General features: G+C 46.8%; 2 protein-coding genes across 5 annotated transcripts in view; both read right to left on the reverse strand.

Moving 5' to 3' along the window:
• nedd4a (NEDD4 E3 ubiquitin protein ligase a) overlaps positions 1–11,468 on the reverse strand; it is a 28,559-nt gene extending 17,091 nt beyond the window's left edge. Inside the window, exons 1-5 of one of the 4 annotated variants that reach the window (XM_023814075.2) lie at positions 11,074–11,468; positions 10,236–10,309; positions 9,234–9,315; positions 9,074–9,112; positions 5,089–5,142 (exon numbers count right to left, since the gene is read on the reverse strand). In XM_023814075.2, coding sequence (XP_023669843.2) covers positions 5,089–5,142; positions 9,074–9,112; positions 9,234–9,315; positions 10,236–10,309; positions 11,074–11,121 — 297 coding nt within the window. In that variant the 5' untranslated portion in view covers positions 11,122–11,468. Of the gene's footprint in view, positions 1–1,667; positions 3,236–5,088; positions 5,143–9,073; positions 9,113–9,233; positions 9,316–10,235; positions 10,310–11,073 lie in introns of those variants that run through there. The other 3 variants (XM_023814076.2, XM_023814074.2, XM_023814072.2) reach the window with 3 other exon arrangements.
• A 973-nt stretch (positions 11,469–12,441) lies between these two features.
• Positions 12,442–23,054, reverse strand: part of LOC111844995 (DNA-binding protein RFX7) — a 33,348-nt gene continuing 22,735 nt past the window's right edge. Inside the window, exons 5-9 of the mRNA XM_072717973.1 lie at positions 22,878–22,997; positions 21,569–21,650; positions 20,931–21,138; positions 20,255–20,556; positions 12,442–19,875 (exon numbers count right to left, since the gene is read on the reverse strand). Coding sequence (XP_072574074.1) covers positions 16,570–19,875; positions 20,255–20,556; positions 20,931–21,138; positions 21,569–21,650; positions 22,878–22,997 — 4,018 coding nt within the window. The 3' untranslated portion in view covers positions 12,442–16,569. The remainder of the gene's footprint in view (positions 19,876–20,254; positions 20,557–20,930; positions 21,139–21,568; positions 21,651–22,877; positions 22,998–23,054) is intronic.

Consider the following 23,054-nt stretch of genomic DNA (forward strand, 5'->3'; position numbering starts at 1 on the left):
TCGTTTAAGAAAAATTTTAAAACACAGATCAGAATGTTAAGCAATGAAAGACTGCTGATGTTTTATTTTGTCACAAGTTAGGACTGAAGTCCATTTGAGAAGATAGCAGAACGCGGCACCGAGATGTTAAAGGTCACTCCTGGGAGGGCTACCATCGCTCCATCATCACCAAGCTCGTCTTGGACGCACCACCTAAAGGCATAAACCCGTCACCCATCAGGGATTTAAAATGTCTATTTTACGAAAGCTATTTCCAAATACGGCTTTACTCTGAGCACGCTGATGAGTACAACACATGGCTGCATCCCGAGCGCCAAGGGAGCGTCTACATATTAGGCTAAATATCAACCACAGATATATCACTTTTTAATGGCTCATCACTAATACCTTAACCTTCTGCCATCATAATCAACTGGACATGGCTAATTCATGTTTCCTGTCAGAAAAAAATGTTTTCAGATATTTTTACATCTAGCACTGATTTTCTTGGGTCACAATAATGCTGAGAGGAGAAGGCAAAAGTTCGCATATTCAAATCCCACGGGGTGAAAAGCTGTTTGACGGCTGAAAAGTACAGTAATATTGCAAACAGTATGTATGTGGTTAACCCAGAGATTTTATAACTGATACAAATTGGTGTAAAACAGTAACGACTACAGTTATTTCCACACAAACCATACACACACACACACACACACACCTGTACTCGTATCTTTGTGGGGACTCTCCATTCATTTCTTTGGGACAAACCCTAATCCTACCAATGACAACCCTAACCCCTACCCATTCCTAACCTTAACCATAAGTAACCAACCCAAATACAAGACTTTTGGCATTTTTACTTTTTTGATTGCATTCACAGATTTTCATAAAACTGAGGTTATCCAAATGAGGTTTTACTACACACACACACGCGCACACACACACACACACACACACACTCAAGCGCACACAAACTCCCGGTTAGGGCAACATTAAGACACACTCACACCCCTTTGAAAAAGGACCACCCCCCATAAGAATCCCCATTTCTCTGCTGTTCCTGTGTTTGCCAGCACACCAACACCTCAGGCACGGACAGCATTCCCGAAACAGTCTGTCACACAGGGATGCTTCCGGAAGGCAGTGGATAAACCATGCGGATGGCGACCAGAGGCCGGCCCCCTCAAGGCTGAACACATTCAAGCCAGCATGAGGCTGCATTTCAGTTCATGCCAATCTGCTTCATGACACTTTACTCTGCTCTTCAGCTCTTAAAAAACTGCTACTAATCATTTGATTATATTAGTAAATTTAAATATTCACTTCTAAATTTAATTGTAAGTGTATTACAAAGACACCTTACTTCTGACTCACAAAGTACTTACTGAAGAGCTTGTAAATGCTCAATTATACCTCTTTTCTCAGTATACTTACTAACCCATTGATTTATATTTGCAAGCGATTTATAAGACATTTTAAAAACACTAGGAGGTATGACGTTTATGAAACAATCTTTCTACCTATTAATATATTATCAAATGACTAATCACCGTTTATAAATATTTAAGGAGCAGACTTTAAACTAACATGTCACCAAAAAAAAACACCTGACGTTCAATTATTATCAGCAGATGAATGACTGGCCGCATGCCGAGCCGTCACGCCCGCATGGGTGGAGCCCTTACCCCAGTGCACCGTCCCTGGCTCTGGATGCAATCACTTCTCGAGTGGGAATGAAAATCTCCCAGGACTGCAGAAGGCCTCCCCACCCGGCCGTGGCTCACGCGGATGTGCACCTGCGCCGGAGTGCTCACGCCCCCGTGGAGCGGCACATGCGAGCGCGGAGCATCCAGGGAGACGCTGCGTTGCAGGGCACGGGGGCAGCCGCACCCCAGCCTCCCTGCCGGAACTGGCCGCGGCCAGAAGGCCGAGGTGCTGCGGAAGAGCTTCGCCTGGGGCCTGCGGATCTCAGCCCCAGCTTCGGGGACCCAGGACCCGGCGGCGTGCCGAGGCGGCCGGGAGAAACGCAGCAGGAGGCTGGAGCGCTGAGCCCCGCCAACCTGTCCGGTGCTGCCACCGCTGTCGCCCTGGGCTCTGTCCGGCAGGAAGGCAGTGCAGTGCACAGGCCTGGCACCCCTGGATATTGACACGGCACCCCCGCTCGTGCACAAGCGCAGGCTGCTGACAGCCGTCGCCACAGACCCCTGGGGTTCCCCGGCAGGTAGCGGCAGCTGCCGAGAGCTGTCGACGGACGCCGCTGGGGGCGTGTGGCATGGATTGCGCGGAAAGATGACCAGAGAGGAGCAGCGCTTGAGAGGGGGTGGCGCCGTGGCCTGGGTCGGATCCACGTCATCGGGCTCGACCGCGCTGCCCCCGCTGCAGTAGCCCGAGTCACTGGCCCCGCTGCTGCTACAGGAGGCCTCATCCGGGCTGGGGGAGGGTCGTGTGCCGGCATCTCCACCAGCATCCTCGCTGGCATCCTTGCTCACACGCCGTGGCTGCAGGCAGATCTGAAATGTGCTCTTCCTGCTCCTGTGTCCGTTAACCCCAGGGATGAACAGCGATGAGCAGAGGGGCTGGCCCGGTGCCCCCCTCGGCTGCGAGCCGGCCTCCGCCGGTGTCCCGGAGTCCCTGTCCTCCCAGCGACAGCGCCGCCCCTCCCACAGCGGCTCTGTGTTGCTCCTGCGAGTGCCGAAATGCAGACGGAGCCGTCGCGCCATGCCGTCAGAGGGGCATGGCAAGGGTGTCCTGGGGAAGAGGCTGCCACTACCGGACTTCTCTGGGTCCCCTCCGAGAGATTAAGGTCATTAGCTGTGGCGCAAGGCCAAAATAGCTCCGGGGACGGGCCGCATTGTTCACACGGCAGCACTGGAGTTAACAGCCACGGGGGGTCATCAGTCGGACCCCGGAGATGCGGACACCAATCGAAATCGAGACCCGGCAGGCCGTCTCTCCGAGGGGCCGGGAGGCTCCGGAGGACCAAGCCCAGCTGTCGAGCTCACGAGCGACCGAACCCACTTTAATTATAGTTTTCCGATCTGTCTACGCTGGTCCGATGCCCGCGGCCCCTCCCCGAGGTTGGCAAAAAACCTAAACAAGCAAAAAAACAAAAAAAAGACAAGCCAGAAAAACAGCTTCAGTGGCAGGGAAGGCTCCCGTGCACTTCGGCACAGCAGCGAGCCGGCGCTCCGCTCCGCAGTAGCCACATGTCTAAAGTTTCTACTGCGCTCTACAGCCGCTAATATTTTTACCCGCCGTATAGAATTACAGGAAATCAGGAGGAATGAGGTCTGGCATAATTCGCCATCAAACCGAGTGTTTAATTTCCACATAGCCTCCATACTCGGGAAACCGCTTAGGTTTGAAGGAGCGGTCAGGAAGCTACTGGCGTTTATAGCAAAGTGCCGAGAAGCTGCCTGCGCCTGAAGAAACAGCCAGAGATGCGGCGGGGCCACAGAGGGAGCGGCGGGAGCCCTATGGGGGCCCCTCAGCCCTCTCTGGGCCACCAGACAGAAACAGAGGCATAAATAAAGCCCCATCTTGAGAAAGACAGACGGCCGTTGTTACTTTTTTTGTGAATCAGACAGCTCAGAGGGAGAGAGAGAGACCACCTGTCATATGAGACCTGCATGTGGGCAGAGCTGGTTCGACGCCAGTGTGCTGCTCTTCACAGTGTGTTCCATCAGTCGAGAGCATAGCGATTACTAAGGGTTTGGGCTGCGCATAAAGGCTTTACTGAAATATTACCCAAAAGCAGACTGATCAAACTAAACTGGAATATTCCAGAATATGACAATGACAGCCATGTAGAGGCAAGCTGAAATACTGTGGAATATGGTGACAAGGGAAACAGGGAATTCCTGAATATTGCAATTACAATATTACAATTATGTGCAGAGGTATTACCCTGGAAAGAGCCCAATGCAAATTTCTGTGCTCCGATCCTTAACCTCAGAATCCGACTTCCTGCTGCAAATTGACTTTCTACTCCGGAGCCCAGTGATCAGCATAAGTATGACTTGCATGAATCATGCTGTGTGTTAAGGCAGACAAATTAATGAAGTATCCGACTATTTGGGAAGATGCTTCCATACAGTCTCCACAGACCGGATTCTGGGAACAGAAATACCTCTGCAGAGCTACACAGTCTGAGGGCAGCTGGGAACGGCGACCAGCATCATCATGAGGGTCAGCCACCTCGCCCCGGCATCCTGGTCTGATGGCCTCCTTGGAAAGTAGCGCCCCGATAAACCCACATCCCTGAGAAACTCAAACCATAAGTACTAAACTCCACAAAGCACGGTCTGACAGCCGAGAAGAGGCCTCCTTGTGGTCAGCGAGAGTGCCGTATGTGTGACGCATGCTCTTTGTCACGGTTCATTGGCAACCAGTTAACACTAACTTAAACCACCCTGGGCACAATCCACTTCCTCTACTCAGGCTTTACAGATTTAAAACGGCCATAAAATCCTACACTGGCCCATTCAAGGTCCCTGAAAGGTCAGGCCATTAAGCCATAGATTCCTATTTAAACAACACAGATAAAATTGTTAATTCATTGCTTCCCATTTCTGAACACAGTTCATTTGTACACAGTTCACTGGTTTGAGGAAATTTCCTAAAAATCATAAGTCACATTTTGCTGTTTTTGAGATGCGAAAGACCTAAAATCAGGCTTCCTCACAGTCTGTTCCAGTACTGGGGACCAAAACTCACTGTCAGACAGTCAGAAAGTTCATTGCATTCAGTTCACTAAATCCACAGAAATGTTTCCGAAAACATATCCTGTGAACAGAGTGAATTTTGCAAATTAGTTTTCCAAATATGGGCTGAGAAAACAAACAAAAAATGAATGAATCTAGCAACACAATCATAGGGTGGGGGGGAAAAAAAAAGAAGCATTTTTCGAATGTCACAATGTGTAAGAAAGCATGAATTTTGATCACTGCTGCAGATTTAATGCAGATGTCACCGTCCCACAGACAGCTGTATCTGTGCAGCAGGTGACTACGGTACCCATGAACGGCAATAAAACCGGCAGCGACACTGCTGACGCACAGATGGGCCTTATGAAAGCCGCCAACGAGCCGGGCTGGAGAGACCTACCAAGCGGTTTTCGTCGAACACTTCGAACAGCAACCGGTGCTTGCGGGGATGCACCTAGAAGGAAACGACAGAGAGATCAGCGGACCTTTGCCAGTCTACCCTCATCCAAACAGCGGCACCAGTCCCCGGCTCCTTCTGAGAGTCATCAGACTGACAGCCTCAAAAGCAGAAAAAATAAATCACCCACAAAAAAACATTATACTACACCCTTGTATTTTTGATACGGTCTTTGAAAACTGTTAATAAATTACACAGCAATGGGAAAAACAACCCCCAATGTGCACTGTGCTCAAGCTGTCTGACAAGTATAAAAATGAGGAACTGAAGGTGTTTAAACCAGGAAATGAAAACAAAGTTTTAATTTCAATAGGCACAGTTAGCAGATATACAGTCGCTCTGCATTCTGCAACAAAAAAAAATATTTAAAAATGCCCCAATAGTTGCCATTAGATGGATGAAATGTCAGCACAGGCGGGTGCCCAGTGTTTGCTCTGGTTCTGGAGCAGCTCTCGCTTTCCCAGTCCCTGGGCCCTGGGCCCACACTTTTGGGGGAGGACAGTAACCCAGTATGGCTGAAAAGATCTCAGAGAAACTTCACACTCACTAATCAGCTGTCAGGACATTGGAGAAACAGACTCCAATGTTCGGCAGCCCAACAAAGCATTCCTTCGACCTTTTTAAAGCCACTTTTACAGCCAGCAGGAAACATGAGATCTTACATAAACATGACAGCTCTTGCACTCAACAGGAGAGTAACAATATAATGTATTTATCTCAATATAAATACATTTCCACCTTATTAGCATAAGCCAACCGAAGTGAGTTTTCATTTAATCATGCTAACCTAGTAACCTATATGGATGCAGGAAAAACAGGGTTATGCTTCACAAATAATCATCTGTGACTATAAAACAAGTATCACAAAAATAACTCCTCACTGCTTCAGTATACAAACTGAGACGTATCAAATTCTGCTCTCAGACTCACTCACTATAGGCGACACCACGGTTATTAAAAATGTAAGCAAGCAGGACAGTGCTTAAGTACTGGCATCACACCACTCTAAAGCCCAGAAGGCACCACACACACACACACACACACACACACACACACACACACATGCGTGTGAGCCTCCATTCATGTCTATGGGCATAACCCTAATCCCAACAAAGACGACCGTAACCTTAACCATAGGTAACCAAACAAAATACAAGACTTTTGCCATTTTTAGTTTTTTTTTTGTAGCATTCACAGATTTTTATAAAATTAACGTTATCCTTGCTGGAACCAAAGAAAGGTCCCTGCAAGGCAAAAAATTTGAAATTTTTGTCTCACTGTGGAGGAATCTGGTCCCCATAATGTAATAATTACAAAAATGGGAACTCGGGCGTAGGCGCATGCATGCACACACACACACACGCACACACACACACACATGCACACACACAGAGATGCAAAGCTGGCGATATCAGAGCTCATTTCTTTCCATTGCTGAGAGCCAAACAAAATCAAATGCAAATTAAAAAAAAAAAAAAACGGCACCAAACAGCCACAGCAGGTCCCCTTCCATTACGCTTTAAGTCCATCACTAACAACCCCTTTCCTGCAGTTTAAACGAGGGACAAGGTGCTTCTCTAGAACACAGATCACACCCTACCTTGCAGAATTAGACAAGAAACCAATCATGAAATAAAAGAGCTATTTACCATCAAGATGCATGTGTATTGATGTAAATACCCATAATAGCCATGTGAGCTTAAGAGCACATTCTCTTATAGTGTGCCGGGATGCAGGGCTGCTCAGAGGTGGACTCTGTCGCTTCACACCTCCAGGGATGGTGGCCTGACTCCCTCCCCCGCTCTATGAGTGTCTGTACTTTGCATGCTCTCCCCGTCTCACATGGGTTTCCTCCAGCAGTCCGAACGCAGTCAGGCTAACTGACATCTCTGAATCGCCTGTAGTGTCTGATTGTGCGTGTGTCTCACCAGCTTGTGCTCAGCCTCATTCCCCGTGCTGCCTGGGACAGGCTCCAGGAGCGCCCCCCCCCGGACCCCTGACCCTAACCAGGATAAGCAGTTGGAAGATGGATGGAAATCAAAAGCAATAATTATCAATCATGCCTTGCAGGGAGCCCACAATGTGTCATATAACGCTATTAATAAGACAGAGGCGTGAGAAATAGCACAGCCAGCGTAACCTGCGTCCAGTTGGCAATGTAGCAGGACCTAAGAGAGGAGAAGCACATCCAGCGGGGAGCGGGCCAGACTGCTCGGCCCCACGCCAAGGTGGCAGAGAGCATGCAGCTTCCCCCCCACCCCCCCAAAACAGACATGGCCATCATGTGGGGCCAGTGGCCGCACTGACAGGTGGCGTGCCCCTGGGACGCAGCCCCACAGCTAGGGGTGATGATAAGAACACAGGTCACGCTAAAAGTTAAAGCATCACCGTGAAAGAGCACCATACCTCTCACGCCGTGTCTTTTTTAAGCTTCGCTTCACCCCCCCCTACAAAGCAGTGTGCACTGATGGGTTGTAATTCACCTATTATTATATCATTTAAAGTTCTGCACTAATTAAGGGAGCCTCTCTTTCATTCCAGGGGAGGGGAAGTGGGGACCAGGCAGCTAATGCAACAGAAGGACTTTGTTTTGCAGTAACAACGAACGCAGGTTTGACCTAAAAAAGCAACCAAGCCTCCTCCAGGTCCCTGTGCGACCTTCAGCCGAGACCAGGAGCCGCAGGCCCCGCCCTCGCTGACTTCTCCAGATTTCAATCCCCGATGAAGGAGGCAATAAGGAGAGACCAGCTGCATGCCATTATACCGACAACCAGAACTGGCACAGAGAATAAGAAGCGACCCCTGACCCAATTACCGCCCTTCAAAGGCTCCGGGACGGCCGGAAGGAAGACGGCCAACAGCGGAGGGCAACATGCTTCCACACACGATGGCAGTCAGAGCCACGCTGGCTGTGGTGGCTAAAAAACACGCACAGCTACCACACTACTAACACAGATTCGATACAGTCCTGCCTTAGTCACATACTGCCATATACTGTTAGAAAAAAGTACCAATTTGTGCCTTTAAGGGTACAGTTAGTCACTGGGGCTGTACCCTCAAGGGTCTGCCAACTGTACCCAAGCGGTAGGTAAATGTACCTTTTAGGTACATAAATGGATTGAGTACTTTGATGTTGTTTGTACCTTGGGGAACAAAACTGTACCAGGGCTGTACCCTTTTTTCTGACAGTGTAGCTGGGCCGAGCGACGCAGTGAATTATTCTGAAGATGCATCAGCCACCACTGCAGTGGGTGTCGATGTCTCAGCCTGAAGCTGATCTGTGACCCAAACAGCTGAACACTAAGCAGAAAAACCCCACGTGGGTTTTTATAGGCAGGTTACTGAGCCAACCAGCGCTTACGACAGCATCTGCTGAAATGTTGGCTGGGTGGAGAAAATAGTGGGTTCACGCGAGGCAGTAAGAACGACGAAAAGCAGCGTGACATCAAACTATCCGTCAGCTGCAAATGGGAGGAATATGTCTGAAGATTATACGCTGCTTCCTCACCCCCAAACGCAGACACACAGCCAAGCAGCATGGCATTGTCGTACCCAGATATGAGACACACCTCCCATCGAGAAAGAAACGTCAAGGCTACAATCGCTGGTACAGCCTGGGTTAATGTCGTTAATGAAAACATCTCACCGTGGCAGCAAAGGCAAGATAACTCCCTCCAGCTGACAGCGGGTTTAACGTTGTATCTCTAACAACAGTGGCACAGTAAGCACCTTCGTAAATCTCAGGAACACTTAACTCTGAATATTTCCTACGTGACAACGTGAGATGAAATTCAAATGACCTTCATTGCCAGGTCAGAAGCTAATTCAAGTATACCCAAGTAAATCAAAGTGAAATAAACATAGTATCATGCACAAAGAATAAAAAAATACAGCTAAATAAGAACAGGACCCACTTAAGATCACTTACTCTGAAATAGAATTCCTCATTCCACTTTGGGTCCAACGTCTTCAGGCAAAAGGTTGAGAATAGCAATGAGAAAGGACAAAGATCTGCTGTCATTTGCTGTTCCCAGAATAAAATACAGTGGCAGCTGCAAGTGGACGTAAGTCACAGTATGGATACCTACCTTCTTTATGGTTTTAGTCTGGAGACTGGTGAGTTCCCCACTCACAGGATCGTATAGTGACACTCTTGTGTAAGGATCACTACTAGGCACAATGAAGAAGGTCACAACACAGCTCTACTGATTTACAGTGTTCATAATTCATTTATAATATATAGGTTTTAATTTGGGGGGGGGGGGCTCTGTACCACATAGTCATCTGTGTGGAGAACCTCTGTTCACAAGGCTGACATCAAAAACATTACTAAAAGATCATTTTCAATATCAAACTCATATGCATAAGCAGTTATCAAGCATAATTCTAGTATCGGGCAGCCTTGCGTTTAACGAGTCTGCTTGGAAAGCATGTTCCTATCGCAGTTGGTGGTTCCAAGAAGTCCTAATTTTACCCTAGGAAAAAGAAACATTGAAAACAGCGACACCTATAGCCACCACAAAATAGTGCAGTTAATTATGCATGGACCTGAATTAAAAAGGAATTCAACCATTTTGAGATCACAGACATTGGAGATACTAAGACATGATCTTTCCCCAGCATGATTAGTTTAATACAGTGCAATATCATATCATCATGTCATATAACATGACAACTTCTACTGTCAGGAGGTTCTTGTTAAAAGCAGTATTCTCAAATGTCTATACCCAACAGGACATAATACAAAATGAAGAAAGCAAATACTATTTATAAAAGGCCGAGCAAAATGTCACGGGGGAGGTATATTGCGATAATTCATCTCATTGTCATGTCACAATACCTTGGAAGCACCTCAAACGATGAATAAATCACTTAGGAAACCTGCCTGACGTGTTCCCGTCTCTGCTGCCGTAAAAACCTACCCAGGGAAATCCCTCTAGTTTCGCATGCCAAAGTCACCACCAGTCCCCATCTTTTTTAAAAAATTTGGCAGTAAGGCAAGACTCTACGAGATTTTTAATGACATTAAAGGGAAAAAAAGCCATTTCTTAAAACAAGAATATCACGCCAAACGAGCCGAAAGCGCTCACCTGGCTCCTAAGATGTCCTTCTTCGCGAGTCCAATTCCAGCAACAACTTTCACTCTCAGGATTCTTGACTCCTCCTGTGAGATCGGCAGCACACCCACCAAGGAACGTGAATAAGCAGAAAAATGATACGATTAAATCCTTACTTCAAGCATTGCTGTCTGTTACCACCTATACACTAACTGTTCTTAGCTGCCTATCTATCTATTCCACAATAAATACAGTATCACTATTTAATGAGTCTTTCTGAGCAGCCAACTCTCCTGGTGATTAAGAAATTAAGACGTAAAGAAAGCTGCTTAGAGCAAAAAACAAAAATGACCCTAGCTGGGCCAAGTGTGACACTCGCCCTTCAGGACAGTATCACCAGCAGGTACCTCGCAAACAGCTGTTAAATTTGGCGCTTATGTTATCGTTTCCTTGCAACCATTTAACAGACACGTGATGGGGTGAGGTGCTATTCAAGGCAAGACGGCCGAAACACTTCAGAAAATAGCCAACTTAACAAAAGAGCCACATAAATACCCAAGAAAACGCAACGGTAGTAAATAATAAAGATTTCATTTGTTGCTGTTAGTAATAAAAATGAAAATAATAATAAGAGAAGAACGAGGTGCCAATCTGACTGAATTTGAATTAAGTCTTTGCATCCACAACAACTGTATAGATATAAAAATATGCATTGCTATTTCCCAGCCAAATAAGTGACCTAAAACGATATGGCCTGACACACACACACACACACACACACACACACACACACACACACACACACATACATACACATACATACACACACACACACAGAGGACAGTCAGTAACAAACAGCAGGGTATTTTACCACGTCAGTCGGAAGCCCTCGGACCTCAGGCACTGCAGACGTGCTCATGCTTCCTGATCGTTGTTTTTCCGTCTGGTCCGACTTACTGGGGACAAACTGGCGAAACTTGCGACAACCAGCTAACTTCACACCCCCACAATGCGAGCCGCTTCCTTCGTCAGCATCCAGTTGCTGGCCAGCGGTTACAGTTTCAGCATTAAGTTGCGTCTGTTACGGCGCAGATTAAATTGTCATATGTGGAGCTGTTATGTCGCTGTCCACCATCCTGGCCGCTCTGTTCTTCCGCCTCCGCCCCCCTACTACTCCTCCTCCAAGCCCGTTGCGTAGCGCAAATGTAAGCGGCGAGCACCTTCCCGCCCCCCAGCGGCCCGTCTTTGCTGACCTGCGGCGAACAGGAAGCCGGGGCCGGGGCCGGGGGCGTGGCGATGACGTCACCAAACGCGCGCTCAGCGTTCACCGGCAATTCGGCTTGCCAGGCGGGGACGCTGTTTGCGTGTTTCGCGCAAATCTGACTGTAAAAGCTCGTCGTCATATGTCCCTCAGGCAGTAGAGCCGAAGGCAGAGTTTGGATTTTTGAAGTTAGCTTCAAAGTCTACTGATCTTAAAAAAATAGTATCCAAATAATAAAATGATCAAATATTTTGTGGCTATATTTTTTTGTCAAGGCGGCCTACAGCTGGGTCGATTATGAAATACCGGAAATAAAAACACAAATGAAAAAAAATATCACGAGACTAAAAAAAAAGGACTCTGCCAATTATTTTTTGAGATATTCACCTTCAAATTCACATATCTTTCAAACATGATGTGTAGATCCTAAGTATAGTTTTAAGTTTTCAGTTGTCCTTAGTAATTTGAGATAATAGGTGTTGTAGGTATCAGGGAGCATTTCAATGTTAAATTGAAAAGTATTTTTTATAAAATATTAAAACACACCAGATGTCTAATACCCTATATGCCCAGACGTAAGTGTAATATAAAAACAATAATCATAATAATAATGAAATATTTGGGGGTGTTACCCAGGTAAGTCACACTCTGTATCGTGCGTGTATTACCTCTTTCCACTCAGGATGATAAACGAGATAATAGTTTACTGTAGTTTACCTGAAAAAAGATCACAATTTAACACTAATCCATGCTAAACATGGAACCAGAGTTGCACAATAACAGAAACTTCAATCTATATTGCTGATACGTTTTTTTTAGGACTGAAAGAAACAGTATGTCCCAAGGTGGCTACTTTTCTAAATCCAAGTTATTAGGAAAGTATTCTGAAATTAAATAATTAAGCAATTTCATAGTTAATGGTCAACCACAAGTAAGCATCCATCACACAGAAGATAACAGAAAACCAAAAACAACAGGTTCCTTAAAAAAAAAGTTTATTGGTTTTTAAAACCACTTAGAAAAACTCTCAACATCTGTGAGCACTTTGAATTAAAAAAAAAAAGTAAAACACAGCTGAAATGCTACTACTGTACGGTCCGCTGTACACCAGACAACAACAACAAGATGGAAGATTCTTCTACGAGCCTAGATGGGTTCAGAGGAGGATCTATTGGGTCAGTGAAGAATAGAGCACAACGAGGGCTGCAGACTGGTCCCCCTGTGCATGGAGAAGTGTCTTTTCATAATGCGAGTCCAAAGATCAGTGCTTACTTAAAACAGGTTTGCCAAAAAAAAGTTTAGAAAATGAATCTTCACAAAGATGCATTTTTCTTAAAAAAAAAAAAAAAAAGAAACAGAACATACAGAACATACTAATTTGAATTAGTAAACATCAAACAATGCAACTAACTTTGCAATAGTGAGTTAGCTATACCTTGCTGGTCAACAGAACCAGTCCTCATTACAGGAAAGAAAGTGGTAAAGAATAGTTTGTACAATATAATCCAACACACATGCACACCAATGATCATTTATCGACATGGTGACTGAGACTTAATAAAGTTTTCTTTTTTTTAAAATTTTCTTTAATTCTTTTTATATTCTCCTGCATGAGAATGAGTTAGATTTTATCTCACTGAGATCAATGCAAATTGCTACATAAGACAATTAAATGGTGTCACTTTTTAGATGACATGTTTCCTTCTTTAGTTAACTTTTTTTTTTATTTAAACTCTTTATAAAAAATATTTTGGGGGCCATAATTGTTGCATTTGTCCTAAAAGGGATGCCAAACCCTTTTCATAAAAAGTTTAGTGCAATAATGTGAACCTTCGAAAGCTTTGCTGAAATTTCGAGCCGCTGAATTTCCATTTGCCTGCTGCCTAGTCCTGGGCACAAGACATCTCTGTCACAGGACGATACGAATCCCACCAACATGTCACTGATGTATCTCAATAAGCCACGCTTTTGTTCTTATGCTAAGCACACATCTCCTCTGCAAACTCGGACCACTATAAATGTCAGAAAGAAAAAAAACAAAACAAAACAAAACAGACGAGCCAGAAGCCACTGACTGTACAAGAATGAGATTCTGAAGAAAAATTCTCTCTTGATGGGGGGGGGCTACGGGATCAAGGATGATAAGTACAGTATTTCTGTCAGAGCACAGAAATATTTCACAATCTCTACTATAATACAGCTTCTCAATAGACTGGGCCTGTTTTCTGTAAATCTGTCATATATACAAATGGAAGTTCAACAGGATTTTCAACAATTACAACAAAATTCACCTGGAGAACATCCCACTTCAACAGTTTTAAATACCAGACTAAGTAGTGTGGCTCTCAGCATGCTTCTCAACACAAGGTTCTCAGTGCTGCGGAAATGCTGCCCGCTTTAAAAATTACATATATAAATTTACCCCCCCCCCCCCCCCCACCCTATTACCGCTCCTATTCCACACGTTAACTCCCACTGCAGGCTAAAGAAACAATGAAAGCCTTCACGCCACCATATTTGCACAGAATGTCCAACCTGTTTGCCAGAATAAGCCAGTGCTTTTACTGCAAAGCATTAATGGGAGAGCAAATGGAAAATAAGCATGGATCCCATTTTCTTCTCGGGCTTGGTGAACAGCGTTTCTTTGGTATGGACATAAGGCTGAGAAGGCTGAAACCCTAAAACACTGCGAGTCAAAGTTGATAATCGCTACGCAAAAAGGATCGTGAAGCACCTTTTAGCATTCATAATAGCCCCCCGATTTTCACCATGCCACAGAGTCATCTGTTTTGTAGTAAAAACTTGGCTAACTCCAAAAATATCTGCTATTCATCACTGAAAGTGATTCTCGTTGTACGATGTGATCTTTAAGCTACTATGCAGTTACTCACTAGAATTTATTTTAGAAACCAAAGGCCCAGATTAATTCCAGTGTTTATCCTAAATAAGAAATGACTCTTCTCCCTTATCTGAGACATACATGTAGTACATACATGCATTTTGAAATGCTTAGAGTTTCATAGATTATATTGCTTCTCCACCTGTAGCCTGGCATTTTTAAAGCCCAAACAAGCACTGAACAATTATTCTGAACTAGAAAAAAATGTCCCATATGTTACTCAGCGAAAGTCCAGGTCATTTTCCTTTTGGATTTACAACAGTACAGGGAGACGCATTTTATTTCTGTGCATTGCCAAACGTGCAAGCTGTCAATCATCCGCTCCATGGCATTTCAATAGGTTGGGTTTTTTCCTCTTTTTTACTCTTGCATTAATGCCTAACCATGGCACGTAATTACATTTCATTTAGAGGGTTACATGTTTCTCAGCAATGAAAATACCACCGTCAATATTTTCAATGAATAGATGAAACAGCCAAGACTGAGAACGCAAGGAGGAATAATGAGGGTTGAGGATGCAATCAATAGACGTAAAACTCAGTAGCTAAAACACGGCATTAAAGAGAAATGCATAGTTGCAAACACGCGATTAAAATGCACAACTAAACCAGGAACAATTAACCCCTTCAACTAATTCTCGTACATATCCTCCACTAATGCCTCAGTAAATAATACTTTGGTATAGGGGTATTTCTAACTTTACTTGAAATCCTAATATTTCCAGTAACAACTGATCAACTTTTATATTTTTTTTTACATCTCTTATTTTGCCACCAAATGAGCTGAATCTTGAACATATGAGTTCAAAATTATCCCCTCGCCGCCAAAAAGCATAACCTAAAATTTTAACTGAATGGTGAACTACAAAAGAAACGGAGGGAACCAAGCCGCTGTAACAGAACGCCAAGAATAACCCCACTGCTCTCAAAGACGCCTCGTCCTCCAGCGCGACTGCAAACGTATCGATGTACATTGATACACCAGGCATAAGCTTGCAGCATCGCAGGGCGATTTACAGCACCCAGTGTAACAAGTGAAGATAAAGTGAGATGTTTGTTCAAATCAAAAACGGAAATGAAATTTAACAGTTCAGGTGTCTTACAGACTGATTTCCACAGCTGCCATTTAATTTTAATGCTTAATTCATCTGTAAGCTAGACGGTACTAGTAGCTATGAAACTTTTTCAGACAGAAGCACCTTGCGGGTACCTGCTCACTAGAAGCCTTACCCTATGTCAAATTCCAATTGAAAAATATAATCATTTGGCAAAAATGATTTTGTCCATTGTGGGGGGGAAAACAGTACGAGTTCATATTAACCTAAAGTATTCCTACTGCCATTTGGATGATAAAGCCATTTCTTTTGATTTGGTAAACGATCTCATATCTCCCTTTAATTCAGCTTATGACAAGCACCTGTTAAACAATCCTGAAAGGAAAGTTTCATAAACTATTAGTGTCAGCTACTTGAAATATTCTTATCAGCCAATCCATATACATGTATGTACATATACAACATATCTTATAATATCTGTAAGCACACACTCACAACTCTCTCCACAAAGTTCGTTTGCACAATGCAGTCTTCGGGAATTTATCAGAAGCAAGATTTTTTTTTTTTGTAAAACCTGTTTAGTAAACAAGGTTGCCTTTTAAGAACAGTCTAGAAGAATCGAAATACTTGATCCATGAAATAATGCATCCTCTGTCTACTAAACAAATCTAGGTTTTTTAAAAACATGACCTCAAGTGACTGAGATAATATTACTTATTGTTCAAATAAAATTTTAAGAGTTTCTTTTTTTAAGATGGGGGAAAAAGTAACTTAAGTCCAAATTAACATTTCTTATGTCCTAATGCAACAGTGCTTTCATGTCTTTTTGATTAAATTATTCAGCTGTGATCATTTAGGATTTTGTTTTGATTTTAAGGAAAACGGGTAGAAAGAGGACATAATAGCACCAGCAATGCACCTTGATGCAGCACATAAAGTAAAACATACAGAAAACAAAAAAAAACCCAAACAGAAAGAATGATCATTTCTGTTTGGCCCGGCACTTCGTACTGGACAAAATGTCAGTGTCCAGGTTCATGTTGCAGTGTGCTATAGAACCTTTACATAGAGATGGTTCTCTAAAAGAAAGAAAAAACAAACAAAAATAAAATAGAACTAACATTCAATCATAAAAAAAATCTAAATAAAACCATTAACCCAACATTTCAACTGTGGGATGGTCTTTGCTCTCCAGCCAGTCAAAGCCGGCGGAGTTCACAGTCTCATTGCAAATCTGCTGGAAAATTGGGTCGTTCTTCAGTTCTTCCAGTGTCGAGTCTTCATACTGTCCCTGCTGCCGATTGGGGTCAAAGAGCAGGTTTGCGTCTAAAGTGTTCAGGTCGCTTATGCTACTAGAAAGCTCTGACGTGATGGAGAAATCTGATGCCACGGCATTCAGCTCCGATGCCACTTGCCCCACCAGCTGGGACCCTGGGTCCAGGCCGTCCTCCCCTAGGAGGTCCTTGACAGTGCTGTTGAAGTCCAGATGCTGCTGCTGTGGATCCTGGGCCAGCAACTGTGCCTGACTTTGATCTTGCTGATCTTGAAGCTGCTGCTCCACAGACTCTGGCTGTTGCTCCTCAGACCGTCGTTGTGCTTGGCTGTCGGCAGAGGAAAGGCTTATCTGTTCACTTCTGGCATTTTTAATGAGGTAAGTCGGCTTCTGAAACTCATACGTGGAAGGGCCAGGGCTAATAAGAGCTTGGGTATCAGCGGCACTAGAGAGGCTGGGGTCAGTTTCCAGCATCTGGGTGAGGTTCATGCGGGCAGTGTAGTTTGAAGGCAAATTGTTGATGCCCAGGCCTCGCACGGCATCATCACCATCTGGATCCATCTTGCTCAGCAGGACGCTGGTGATGTTCTGGTTGTTGCCTGCCTTTTGCACCGGAAGCACCTCAGTCTGCATCATCACGTTGAGTGGCACCGACTGGCTCCTCTGTGCCATGCTACCGACACCGATGTCTGGGCTGTTGGCAAGAATGCTGAGCACTTCTGGAGCCACAGGTGAACTGAAAGAGGACGCGGCGGACCTGGCGACATTAGCCAAGGCCGTGTTGCCGCTCAGGTTTCGCTGCCGCACAGCCGGGCTGACGCTACGGCAGCGGAAGGTGCTGGTGCCTGACGAAGACGCTGCTTTGTTATCCAAAGGAGCAGGCACTGCAAAGCCTTCCTGCTTGGCCAGACCAGCCATGGCGGCGACCTGTTGCTGCACCGGAGAAATGGGCGTCAGGCGGCCCAAGTGAGACTCATGATGCCTGGACTGGGACTGATAGGACTGTCCAGGAATGGCAAAGGCATGAGGCTTCCGAAAATGGTCGTCCACTAGATCTTGGTAGCTGGGAAGAATCCCAATGCCGGCAGAGGCTGCGGACGTCCCGCCGCCACTGTTGTACCCATTGCTCATCCACTCCAGTTTGGCCTTGTCTGGGTGGGTGGCCATTGGCCTCTGCATGGGCTTGACGGGGCTGCTGGTGACGATGCTGGCATCATGGTATCCAGTCATGCTGGAATTGATGGGTGTGAACGCGAAGGGGTTTCTGCATTCCACCGGGCTGGGCGGGACGCTGTTGCTGCAGTTGGAGTGTGGCGTCCCAATGGGAGTGTGGCGGCTGCTCCCCAGGGCACTGTCCACAGGGGTCGTCTGCGCCATCCTGGAGCAAGGACTCTCCCGCGTCAGACCTTGACTTCCCCCCATCATCTCAGAAGTGGGGGTCGGGGTGGGCGTCGGGGTTGGCGTAGGCGTCTGGATGGGAGTGCTGCTGCTGTGGGCTGAGTGGTAGAAGGTGGCCCCCACCTGGTGGGAGGCCAGCATGGCACCCTGCATTACAGCCGACTGACCCTGCAGCGTTACGTCGACGCAGCTACCATAAGATTGGAGACTGCTGTTCAGCTTCATCTGCTCTTCCATCTGCACCAGCTCTTCAACGATACTGTCCTGGGTCATTTCATCATCGTTAAATGGAAAGTAATCCACGCTGGACTGGCCTCCTGCAAAGTCAACAATGTCCTGGTGGAGGTTGAGCTGACTGCCATCTGAAGCCATGATCGGTATCTGGTCCATGGCTGGCGTGACTATTTGCTTATGATCAGGTATCTGCTGGACATAGGTCTGCTGCTGAATGCTGTCAAGCTGTCCCTCCTCCCACAAAGAGCTCTTAAACCCATTGGCAGCGGAGGAGTCTAGTACTCCGGAGTTGGTGGCCACAGCTTGCAAGTTGCTGGCAATTTGCTCTAGAAGGGACTGACTGGATGCAGAGGTCTCTGGAAGGAGGTCATCAGGATCCAGAGTGTGAGTCCCCTCATCCTTGTGTTCTGGAGCGGCCTGTGGTTTCACAACTGTCTGGAAGCCACTTGCATTCGTGATGGGAGAATCGGTCAGTGCAAGAATTCGAGTTGGGACGGTGGAGTTGAGTTTCACAGTCACCTTGCCGGGTACAATTGCTGGTGCACTTTCGGGTCGGGCCGGAGCCCCTGCCCTTGAAGCTTTCTTCAGAGCGGAACCGACATTCAATCTCGAACTGTCAGCATTCCCGATGGGCTGCTGCGTGACAAAGACCTTCTTGACAGGAGCTTGGTTCAACTCGGACCCAATGCTCGTACGTTTCCGGGGACTTTTAGAGCCCAAGCAGGCCTCCTTTGGGGATGAGGTGGCCTGGGCAATGCCGCTGTGCGACAAGTTGATGCTGGTGGCCTGGTTCGAAATGGTCAAGTAAAAAGTGCCCTCGCCGTTGTCGTTATTGCTGCCGGCGGAAGCTACCACAGTGCTGCCGTTGGACGGAGACTTTCCGTGGAACGCTGGGGACCCCTTGGTATGTGGTGTGGGTGCACTGCAAGCCCTGGGCTTGGCATTTGCCACACCCTTTTGCACACCGTCAGGGTCCTGAGATGCGAGCAGCCTGTCTACCCGGCTGGCATCGGATATGGCTTCAGGCTCCGGCTTCACGTCGATCGTAGGAGTCGTGGCCACGCGTCCATGCCTGGGCACAGGTGACTGCACAAGAGCTGTGGGACCGCTGTGGACCTGTGCGCCGGACCTAGGCTCCTCTGAAGATCCGGTGCTGCCCACCCCGGCAGAGGCCGGTCGCAGGGGGGTGGAGGTGGAGCCACTAGTGCCGGTGCCATTGGGCGCTAGGGATATGGCGGTCATCTTCACCACGTTGACAGAGCTGACATGCGGCGTGGGCATCACGGCCTTGATGGGACTGTTGGTGATGAGCAGCGTGGGCGGGGAACGCAGGGTGATGGCGCTGCTGGCCGAAGGCTTAGGCAGGATCTGGGCGTAGCGGTGCCGGGCGGAGCGGTCACCTACGGGGCTGGCAGGGACATTCTGGGGTGTCTTGGGGCACTGCTTCACTGACTGCACAGACTGAGTGACCACCTGAAAGTTGACTGGAACGACCTTGCCTTCTGGTGCACCCACAGGGCTGGGAGAGCTCATTAGCTGCCTGCTCCTCTGTACCTAAAGGAACAGAGGCACAGTAATTAATAAACAAGAATAAACAACCTTTCAGAGGGCGGCAGATATAGTGCAATTTCCTATCAGTCATTAAAAATAAGGACTGGACAAACAATCATAAAATTAAGCAACGACAGATTGAGTGTAATAAAATGAAAGCATATTTTAGAAATCTAGGTAGGAAATAAATACACACCGATAACAATCAAATTATATTAAACAGTCCAGTAAAATTCACTTACTAATAAAATTAATAAAAATAATCAATAACATTAAGAAATACAATAAATAATAAAATAAATTCAACAAGCAATATGCTTGCAATACACAGTTACAGGCACAATTAGAATATAGTTACAATACAACACAAGTGCAAGGTTACCGTGATTGGGCTCGGGACGGCAGCCACTACGATGCCAATGGTTGGCTGAGGGGACAGCAGGGCGGGGCTTCTGCAGGGGATGCCGTGTCCTGCGCCAGGGGTGCCGCCGTCCACCCTGCGGACCTGGGCCTCGCCCGGCAGTGGCGAGTGCAGCTTCTGCTCCTGCTGCTTCTTCTGGATCTTGCGCTGCAGCTGCTGCTTGGCATCGATGGAAGGCGACGCCAGGGTCTTCACCTGGGGCTGGAAGGAGTTGGCCTCCGCAGTTGGCACAAACGCAGACACCTGTGTTGGCGTCTTTGTCCCTGAGATGGTATAGTGCCAGGGGGAAAAAAATAGTTATAACCAGGAATGTGAATCTTTACCATCTGAATACGAATGTGTGTCTGGTACGGTCAAATTATTCTCTTCGGTTACATAAGGCCAGCATACACCACACAACATGAAGATCATGCAATTAATGTCAGTACTACCCATAACCAGCAGATGGCGCTCCTTCCCCTTAAATTACATCTGCTTGGGAGGAGTTACGACCTATTGTATGAATGGAGCAAATTAGCCCTTGTTACCAAACAACGCCAGCTGTGTTTTCCTGTGTGGGTGCCTCTGTCCCTCATTTCATCATGCCTAAGCGAAATCGGCCAACACTGCAAGCACACACGCGGCTGTGGGCCTGTACCTGTAGCGGCCCCCGTCATGACCGTCAGGGCTGCCACCGACTTGGTGCCGATGTAGTGGCTGCTGAGTAGGAAGCGGGCCAGCTCCTCGACGGAGTCGAACTGCCGGCTGAGCACCTTCTGGGCCCATTCACAGACCAGGCCACAGGCGGCCGAGCGCACCTCCCCGTCAGCGCCAGCCAGCTGGCTCGAGGCCTCCAGCACCTCACACTGGCAGGGGGCAGACAGACACATCAACAAACTGTCCGCTTGTACTTCCTGGGCTTTGGAGCCGCCTCCCGCTGTACTCTACACAGTATAAATCACTTCAGAAACACTGCAGCTCTCCAGTACACCATTCTAATACCCAAATTAGTTTATTCCTTCATCATTAATCCTTAATTATTCTGCTACCTAATTTCAAGACGTGGGTAGTTCAGGTCCAGAGAGTTCAAGTCCATTCCAAGATTTTGTTCCAACCAGCCAGTTGAACATAAAGAGTCACAGTCACAGAGTACTCAACTGGTTGTTTGAAACAAAATCTTGGAATGGACTTTTACTCTCTGGACCTGAACTACCCACCTCTGCCAATTTCTTCAGCAAAACATCACCCAGTGACAGAGGAAAAAGCACAGCGAGGTGAGGAAGCAGGTCCACCTACCCCATCTCCTGTTTTATGCAAGTCCAGGTTGGGTAACGACGGCATGTGTACGAACGCCTTCTTCCTCAGCCCACTGTAACAGTATGTGAGGCTGCATTAAGGAATAAAATTTTGGAAAACATTGACTTTTGGAGAGCTTATCTGGTCGAAAGCTTTTGGTCTCATCCCAAGCAGATCATGGCTTATGGTGTAACAGCAGCATATCTACACTGTCACCACAGCAACCCACCTGCCCTTCCACCCCAGTGATTTATGTCAGGAGCAGCACATGAAGATCTACTGATAAGGCACAAAAATTAAATACAATCCCCAACAGAAGACAGCTCAGGCAGTCAGATAAGAGGGACTCCATCGCAGTCCAGGAATGCGGAGCCATGATGACAGGCTAGGCCAAGACGGATATGGCTACTCAACCTGAACCCAGCCAGTGGGACAGAGCTCCACCATGTGCTGCAAGAACGTGCCCGAAAGACAGCACAAACATTTTTTAAATTAAATCTTACAATCCTGCTGGACAGAATTAGTAGACAAACACATAAACCCCCCCCCCCCCGGCTCTGATTGGACAGTGCATCCATGCCCGGGGGTGGTTCACCAAGCCCTGTGAGGCCATGATTAACCTGACGCCGTTCCACAGGAGATGTAGCCGCACTACACAAGTTCACAGCTAATGGGCTGTGAATTCCTTGCGACCGCTGCGTCCGACATGCCGTTGCTTCCAACCCCGAGTTCATGGTTGCCACAGCCCGGCGCAGGAACAGCTGTAGTGAACGGCGTGGACTTTGAAACGTGCCACGGACAGTAAAATCCATAGCTATACGGGATGTAGCGTTTTGGGGCTCAGAGGCACTGTTACACAGACCATGGCCTTTAACTTTCATAGCGACCCCCTGTTTGCTCGGAAGGTCATATTGAATTTCGGTTACCATCCCAACCAGTGAAAACAAACAAGGTCTATTTCCGAATGCGTCTTGAGTATAAATAAAATGTGCACCGGCGCGCCTTTAGCTCCAGAGTTCACCTGCCCTAAACATTTTTAATTTCGCCCCGCCTCTGTTCCCTTTCCAAATGCCAAAACGTCAGACGTCAGAGACCAGAAAGTTTAGTGCATGCGAGACGCCTGTGGAACGTGGAGGGCCGGTCTGTCGCCCCAGAGGCCAAAGCATGCCCCGCCATTCAACGGCCACTGGTCCCGCTGTTTGTTCATTCCTCTCCGGCTCTATATTTAGGGCCGAGATGAACTACAAGAGCAGATGTTCGCGACCGAGGCCCAGCCAGGCGGGACACCAAAAAGCTGTCCAGAGAAGGATATTTTGATTTGCCCCTCATGCCAAGTCGACGTGCCTTCATGTTGGGAAAGACGTTTTTCATGATCTTCCCGAAGTCTGCGGCACTGAGGGGATGGTAGCCCAGACTGTCACAGTAACTCCTGAAAATCAACAAAAATATTTTTAATTAAAAAAGTAAAATAAAAAAAGTAATTGCA

This window comes from Paramormyrops kingsleyae, chromosome 11, assembly GCF_048594095.1.
Source record: "Paramormyrops kingsleyae isolate MSU_618 chromosome 11, PKINGS_0.4, whole genome shotgun sequence".
Taxonomy (NCBI): domain Eukaryota; kingdom Metazoa; phylum Chordata; class Actinopteri; order Osteoglossiformes; family Mormyridae; genus Paramormyrops; species Paramormyrops kingsleyae.